This window comes from Astatotilapia calliptera, chromosome 1, assembly GCF_900246225.1.
Source record: "Astatotilapia calliptera chromosome 1, fAstCal1.2, whole genome shotgun sequence".
NCBI lineage: Eukaryota > Metazoa > Chordata > Actinopteri > Cichliformes > Cichlidae > Astatotilapia > Astatotilapia calliptera.
In genome coordinates, this window is record NC_039302.1 from 11,908,203 (window position 1) to 11,915,813 (window position 7,611).

At 39.7% G+C, this 7,611-nt stretch overlaps 1 protein-coding gene and 1 long non-coding RNA gene across 2 annotated transcripts; one reads left to right on the forward strand and one right to left on the reverse strand.

Moving 5' to 3' along the window:
• Positions 1-651: 651 nt before the first annotated feature.
• On the reverse strand, positions 652-1,242 carry LOC113020368 (uncharacterized). The gene is made up of 2 exons (XR_003272189.1): positions 999-1,242; positions 652-903 (listed from the first exon to the last, which is right to left on the reverse strand). It is a non-coding gene; the product is annotated as an uncharacterized LOC113020368 (long non-coding RNA).
• An 899-nt stretch (positions 1,243-2,141) lies between these two features.
• rs1a (retinoschisin 1a) lies at positions 2,142-6,601 on the forward strand. The gene is made up of 6 exons (XM_026164260.1): positions 2,142-2,269; positions 2,490-2,515; positions 2,740-2,860; positions 4,885-5,026; positions 5,506-5,701; positions 6,409-6,601. Exons 1-6 carry the CDS (start codon positions 2,179-2,181, stop codon positions 6,559-6,561), a joined length of 729 nt encoding a protein of 242 aa, XP_026020045.1. The 5' UTR covers positions 2,142-2,178; the 3' UTR covers positions 6,562-6,601.
• Positions 6,602-7,611: the final 1,010 nt, after the last annotated feature.

Sequence of the window (7,611 nt, forward strand, 5' to 3'; positions counted from 1 at the left end):
CCACCAAGACACATTTGCACTTAAGGTCATGCCAAAGCATTTCCCCAGGGTTAAGGTCATGACTTCGCCATTTCAAAGGATGGATTTTTCCCTTTAAGTTTACTGATGTTTGAACCATATTGTTGAATCATCCAGCCTCTCCTGAAACTTCAGATTGGGCTGAGAAAGCAGCTGTAAAAACCTACTTCAGGGTTTCTAAGCCGCTTCAGTGTGAGGATGTTCATACAAAACAGTATCATTTTGTTTTTGTAGTCAGTGATCCTGAAGCCCGTTAACACTGATAGTGTTATAGTGATCTCGCCACATACCACAGGGTATGCAACTCCAGGCCTCGAGGGCCTGTGTCCTGCAGGTTTTAGATATCACCCTGGGTCAACACACCTGAATCAAATGATGCGTTCATTACCAGGCCTCTGGAGAACTTCAGGACATGTTGAGGTCATTTAGCCATTTGAATCAGCTGTGTTGGCTCAAGGACACACCTAAAACCTGCAGGACACCGGCCCTTGAGGCCTGGAGTTGCCCACCCCTGACATACCACATTTCCAACCATAAATCTGAGCGTACACACTTTCTGTCAGTCCTAGTCTTTCATCTACCAGCTGTTAGGGTTAATTACCTAATAGTTTTACTTTAATAAAGAGGCAAAGATTAAAATAAACCCTTTAATAATAAAAATAAAATTTTGTTTTAAAGTCTATATCTTCATGCAGCGGCTCTTGCATGAATCCTCCGTTGTACGTGTGCAACAGCAGCACTGAGCTCTCGCCGAGTGATGACTTTCAACCTGTTTGACTTGGACAGCCGAGAAGCCTCTAAGCCTACAAGCCTGAGCAGGATCGGTCTGGGGACACCATGCCTCCTGGTCAGAAACTCAGGATTTCTCAGTCCAACAGGACTAACCTGCAGAAGAAGAATACCAAGAAAGTGCATGTGAAACCAGTCCCTCATCACATAGGAACATGTACAGGCCAGACAATTACAGTGTGCATTCTGACCTCTTTATGAGCTCTGTAGATGAGAGTGGAGTAAGCACGAATCCTCTTTTTGGTGCATGGAGGGATCCTACGCGTTGCATGAATAGCCGCCTTCATGTTTGCTGTGGCAAGTTCCTAGAAGGGGGAAAAAAAAATTGTCATGAAGCGAAATCACCTAGTGCAACATGCAGAATCTCTTTTATAAGGCCACTGGTGAAAGCAAAAGGGCGCGCAGGGAGTGAAACTCGTGCTCTAATCAGCACAAATTGGCAACAGCTTTGCTTGATTAGGCTTAATTATTTTTACCCACCTGGCTTTAAAACCCTCAGTGGGAGGCGGGAGAAATGCCACGCTCAAACAAACACAGGAACAGGACACTCGCTTATTTTGTTTTTAAAAGTTGCTTCTGATGATAATTATCCACGTGCCTGTCACCTGCAGCATTTCAAATCCCCTCAAAAACAAAATAACTAAATAACATGAAATAAAATAGATCTATAAGCAATATATACAATGCATGCATTCATTTTTAATAAAACAGAGTATGTTTATGAGAGACTTTTGCCTACAGAAAAATGGTTTATGATTAAACAATAGTACATTGATACATTTGTGAAATAGTAATATCATCTATGTACTTAGACTCTTAATCAAATTCTTTTTTTTAAAAAATTTCTTAATTTAAATTTGTTTTTTATTTTTTTAAACATTTTTTAAATAAAAATAAAATTAAACAATATATATGATACAATTTTATGTCACTACATCACAGCAAAGAACCAAGTATTAAAAACCAGGTTCCTTCATTCCTTCCTTCAAACCTAACGTGATAGTATAGAAGAGAACTGCAAACATTTGAGGATGACATCCAACTGCAGGTCCTTCTGTCCAATCATATGGATCACTAGGCCCAGCATCAGCCACCACCAGCAACCATCTCTCTTGCTTTCACTCTTGTACACACACACACAACTCTAGTGTGGCAATTGGGTGCGCTGGTGTCTTCTTTTTTTTTAATGCAGGATTTTTTGACCTCTGTGGCCGCATGGAGATTTTCCAGGTATGATGGCATTAATGGTGATGGGTGAATAGCTGGAGGAGGAGCTTTGTTAGATAAGGATGGCATTAGATAAGGCCATTAGTGTCCCGTGGATTATTGTAATCCAGCCTTCCTATCACTACTAGCTTGAATGCTCAGTCTATGGTCAGTCTGGTCTGGTTTGGAGCGGGTTGGAAGATGGCTCTCATCATACAACATTTCCTGCTGGGCCTCCTTCTCCTGGGAACAAACGGTACAGTTTCACTCTTACAGTTGCACTGATATTATATTTTATTACCAGTGTGTGTTGTGTTTATTTACCTTTTCTTAATGTGGTTAAACTAACAGATTGATTCACAGATTTTAGTATCCAGAAAGGGTGACTATGATGCCCTAACAGTCCTGTTTTTTTCTTCTTCTTCTGTGCCTCATCAACTGGCTTTTTTCCCCCTCCTGTCCATCTGGCTGAACAGTGTTCATCGGTATTTATGCTCAGGAGGTATGAAAAATCTCAGCAACCCAGCAAAATGTCACAGATGATTTAACTGTCACAGTGTCAGGATTTGCTTGTAAAGAAAAAGAAAGAAAAACAACATCAACAGCAAAACACAGATAACAGCCAGACCAGAGTTATTATGTTAAATTATTCTCCTTTTATCATTTGTAAATGAGCTCTATGTCAATTTTCAGCTAATAAATGTTGTTTATGTGTGTCTGTATAAGAACCCTGGGGCGTGGACTAACAAGTCCTGCAAATGTGATTGTGATGGAGGCGAATCGCAGACGGAGGTTTACTCCATTGGGTCTGGCTCATCTTTGGTGCGAGGAGTGGACTGCATGCCGGGTGAGAGCCATTAAACGTCACTCTGAGTGGACATGAATCATATAAGTAGCTTAAATCTCAATCACTACTTAATTTATTCATAACATCAGTGTGCTTTAACCCCCTGTGTCAAGACTTATTTACTAATGAGATTTATTACGTGACTTTTGCTGATCTACAATTGCACCACTAAAGTGATAATAGTTCTTAAAAGGAGAAGGGAAGGGTGTGTTAGATAGACAAGAATTAACTGTTGTTTAACCTGCTCAAAACTGAAAGGTCTGTACTTAACAGTGATTTTTATTACTGATTAATCTGCTGCACAATCAGAGAATTGAAGCCAATTCAACTGAAGACAAAGTAAGACTGCAAATCTTCATATTTGAGGAGCTGAACGCTTTAATTTTCTGGGACTCTTGCTTGAAAATTGCTCAAACGATTATCACTGCTGATACAAGTAGATGGACAGTTTCAGTGTGTGCACAATTGTGTGTCTATAGTTTGTGTTCATGCAATGAGCGCATTAGGCTCCAGATTTGACGCCGCAGGGTGGATGGACATGCTTCACTGGACATCCTTGGAGAAAGGGAAGAAGAGGGGGGGACATGTGAAGAAACAGAAGCTACCTGTGATAACACTGCACAGTCCTCCAGAATTCCCGTTTCAGTAACAGGAAACCTGCATTTGGATGTTTGTCAGAAACACTCAAAAAATAATCTCACTGCGGCGCCCAATAATAGCTGATCTTGAGTTTTGAATCGTACCATATTCATCCTCAAACTGAACGCTCTCTCACTTTGCCAACTTAGCCTGGGATTTAGCTTTTAAACTAAATCCCAGTGAAATCTGTAAACCTGTTTTGTTTTCCTGTTTTTTTGGACCTCCTACAAAGAAACTATAAAAAAGGTCTTCTGACAGCCTCACTTGAGCCTGAGAGCTAAAGATCAGATCTGAATCACGTCTGACTCGATGAGGAGAGGAGCTGACAAACGAGTGAATCAGTGTGTTTGAGCTGAGCCGCAAATCACATGGCAACCAGAAACAGATAGGAGGAAGAAGTTCTGCCGACTATCATTATATTAGAGCATGATTCGGAGATTACGGGGCTCATAATAGACCATGCTGATCTCACAATTACAGAAACCAGCAATTACCGCTACGTGGATGAGAACTGATGAGTGAGAAAGACTTTCCTGCCCGCTCTGCGTCAGGGTTCGCAGAGTTCCTCAATCCACTGAGTCTCACCTCGCAGTTTGCCTGTTGATTCAGCCATCTGAATATGTGTTGTTTTAGTCAGGAAACACATTAGGGAGGACTACAGAGGCATTTGCATTACTGTTATGTAAACACTTATCTCCTGACTCACACAGACGTTTCTGCCGGGTGTGTTGTAATGCTGGGATTAGACAGGATGCAACCCTGTGCCAGATAGGCTTAAGCCAGTAGTAAACAAAAGAGCAGCAGGCTACTTCTACTACAGTTTCTGTTCCATGTGTCCACAGCTGATGTTTTTCTCACTCATGTACCACTGTCTCTCTCTCTCTCATTCACATATTTAAAGGCTTTATTTACCAAGTAAAGGAGTGGCTCTCGTGTGATTTTAAAGGAAGCGAGAGAACAACACGGAGCCAAAGCCACGGAGAGCAGAACATGGCCATCTGTCCGTCTGCTGCCCTAATGGACATCACTGATCTCTCACCACGGAGAATTAAACTGCAGGATTTTAGGATGGGATATGGGTCACACAGAGGCTCCTAACAGTGGGGGCCATGGGAGCGAGAGGGTGTGATTATGGGAATCTGCAGGGGTTAGGAGAGAGGAAAGGATGCCGAAATGGAGAATTAAGGAGAGGCTTAGTGGTTTGATGGTCTTTTTATATATATATATATTTTTGTGATGCACTGCTTGGCTTAAGCTAGCCGTTTGTATTCTCTTCTCTCAGGGTGACGATATTAAAATCTCATGGCCACGAGAACTTTCAGCGAAAGAAATATTACCTGAAACTAAGAGCGCTCATGTTAAGTTGTCTCCGATCTCCTTTGCAGAGTGTCCCTACCACAGACCTCTTGGCTTTGAGGCTGGATCAGTGAGTCAAGAACAGATTACCTGCTCCAACCAGGACCAGTACACTGGCTGGTTCTCCTCATGGGTACCAAGTAAGGCGCGACTCAACAGCCAGGGCTTTGGGTAGGTATATATATATAGGCCAGCACCACACAGCCAACTGTTGTGTCTCTTTTAAAAAAAGATCATGGCTCTTATCATCTGTGAGGAAAAGTGTAGTAAACACACTCCTTATGTATATTTTGTTACTTAAACACACCAAAATGCTCTTGCTTAAAAAACCATATAGATGAGACAAAATGGGGAAAAAAACATACAGAATCTAGTAGGACTTTTTAAAAATGCTAAATATTGTAATTTTTAAGCATTAAGTTGAATCCTTTCTTTCATTTTCTCTCTTTCCGAAAACAAAACATCATATCGGATGTTAAAAACTGTCAGTTTCCTCAGAACACAAAACAACAGGATTTTATCTTTAGAGAAGATATTGTAAAAACAGCAGTAAATTTCTCTGTCCTGCGTTGTGCTAAACTGTCGTGACCAACTATGATATTTGTTGTATAAATCAGTGCTGATATTAAATGTTTTTCTTTCTCCTCCAGCTGCGCCTGGCTGTCTAAGTTCCAGGACAGCAGTCAGTGGCTGCAGATTGACTTAAGGGAAGTGACGGTGGTGTCAGGGATTCTCACTCAGGGCCGCTGTGATGCCGATGAGTGGATTACCAAGTACAGTGTTCAGTACAGAACAGATGAGAAGCTCAACTGGATCTATTACAAAGACCAGACTGGAAACAACAGGGTCAGTTAAGTGCACTTTGGATACACTGAATAATGTTCAGCACTTCAAGTATGGAGGCCTGAAAGTGCCTAAATCAATAAATAATATGACATGAAATGTATGAAAATATAATATATAAAAATAAGGAGTGTGTATTAATTGACCTACAGTTCCTTTTATTTTTTCATCTTTTTTTTAAATGTATTTATGCAGTATTTGACAGTTGCATATAAATAAAATACTAAATTAAATGGAACACAAATAAACAGAGGAATCAATATAACAGTAACCTAATTCAAAAGACATTTATGTCAGCGAATTTAATTGCTGCCAACATTTTTTAAATATATTTTTTCTATGTATTCAATGGTTTTTAAATTTATTTTTTGAGCCATTTATTATTCTTTTTATTGAAATTGTTTTTATTTAATGCCCTTCATACTCAAGACACCGGAGGTTTCTTTTTGATTAGGCTAAGAATGAGGCTACATAATTCTTTGTCCATGCCTCTTTGCATGAAACATTAGGCATTTTATATTTGCCTGATACTGACATCATGAGAAGTCATATTTTAGAAGTGATTTAAACTGTTAATCAGTCATTGAAAACCAACTGAACGTTAACTGTTTGCAAGTCAACTACCATGTGGTTCTAGAAATAGTAGCTTTAATGCAATGGCCGGTTTTAACTAATCTACACCTTAATCTTGCCTTTCTGTCTTTCCTCAGGTGTTTTATGGGAACTCTGACCGGTCCTCGTCTGTGCAGAACCTTCTGCGGCCGCCCATCGTTGCTCGCTACATTCGCATCCTCCCTCTGGGATGGCACACACGCATCGCTCTGCGCCTGGAGCTGCTGCTCTGCATGAACAAATGCATGTAAACCCCCCCCCCCCCCACTTCCCCCCAACCCCTTTAAAAAATACAAACAAAACAGCTAAAACACACTTACATAAATGCATTAAACCAGGTTTGTTTGATATGTACAATGAGCTCTCATTCACTCCACTCTGCATTGTCTGTATTAAACCAGTCTCACTATGGGGACTTCAATTTGGGGAGTTCTCAATAGATTGCTCCATTTGCAATGAAACGGCATAAACTGAAAGCAGTAATTAGGCATGGAGAGGGAGAGGTAGCGTTGCTATGGCGGTTGAATCTGCGCTCATGTTAGAAATCCAAATCGTTCTGTGATAGGTCAATAAAATTCTGTCTGCTTCTCCTGATAATCTGAGCGTAGCTGGGAATTTACACAGTAAGTCTCCCCTCCTTATTTACCTTAATGAATCGGTGTGGTAGTAGTCTGCAGTTTTCATATTTTCAGCAAATCCCATGAAAAGACTGAAAACAACAACAAGGTCATCCTAATTACAATTACTGTTTGCATTTACAGCATTTTTTAAAATTCATATTTTCTTTATTTAATTTTGAATGTTTGTTTTGCTTTTTTACATTTCTAATTAATTATTTGTCCAAATATAATATATAGTAAACAGTCATATATACATAATTTATCATCTGGTGGGTCAAATTAGAACAAATGCATATTATTCTGCAGCTTAAACACCAGTTACCACCAGATTTTGTGCACAGCTGTTAGATAATCGGATAGGTGTAACAGACTGCTGTCTTTAGTCTTTTCAATGAATTTGTTAATATGGATTTATTTATTTATTTTGGTCTTATTGCCTCATTTGAGTTACTGTTTTCTTGTTTGATTTTTTTGTTGTTGTTTGGTGCTGTTGTTAAAAATTCCTGATTGCTTTCTTTAATGTTATATTTGAATTTCCCATTACACTTAGGAATACATTGCAGAGCTGAATTGCTCTGAAGATGTTCTCTTTATTGTATTTTTAAACCATGTCCTTGAATAAACAAATATGTGTCTGTTTTTATGTTGCGTCTGTGCTCCAAAACAAACTCTGAGACATTC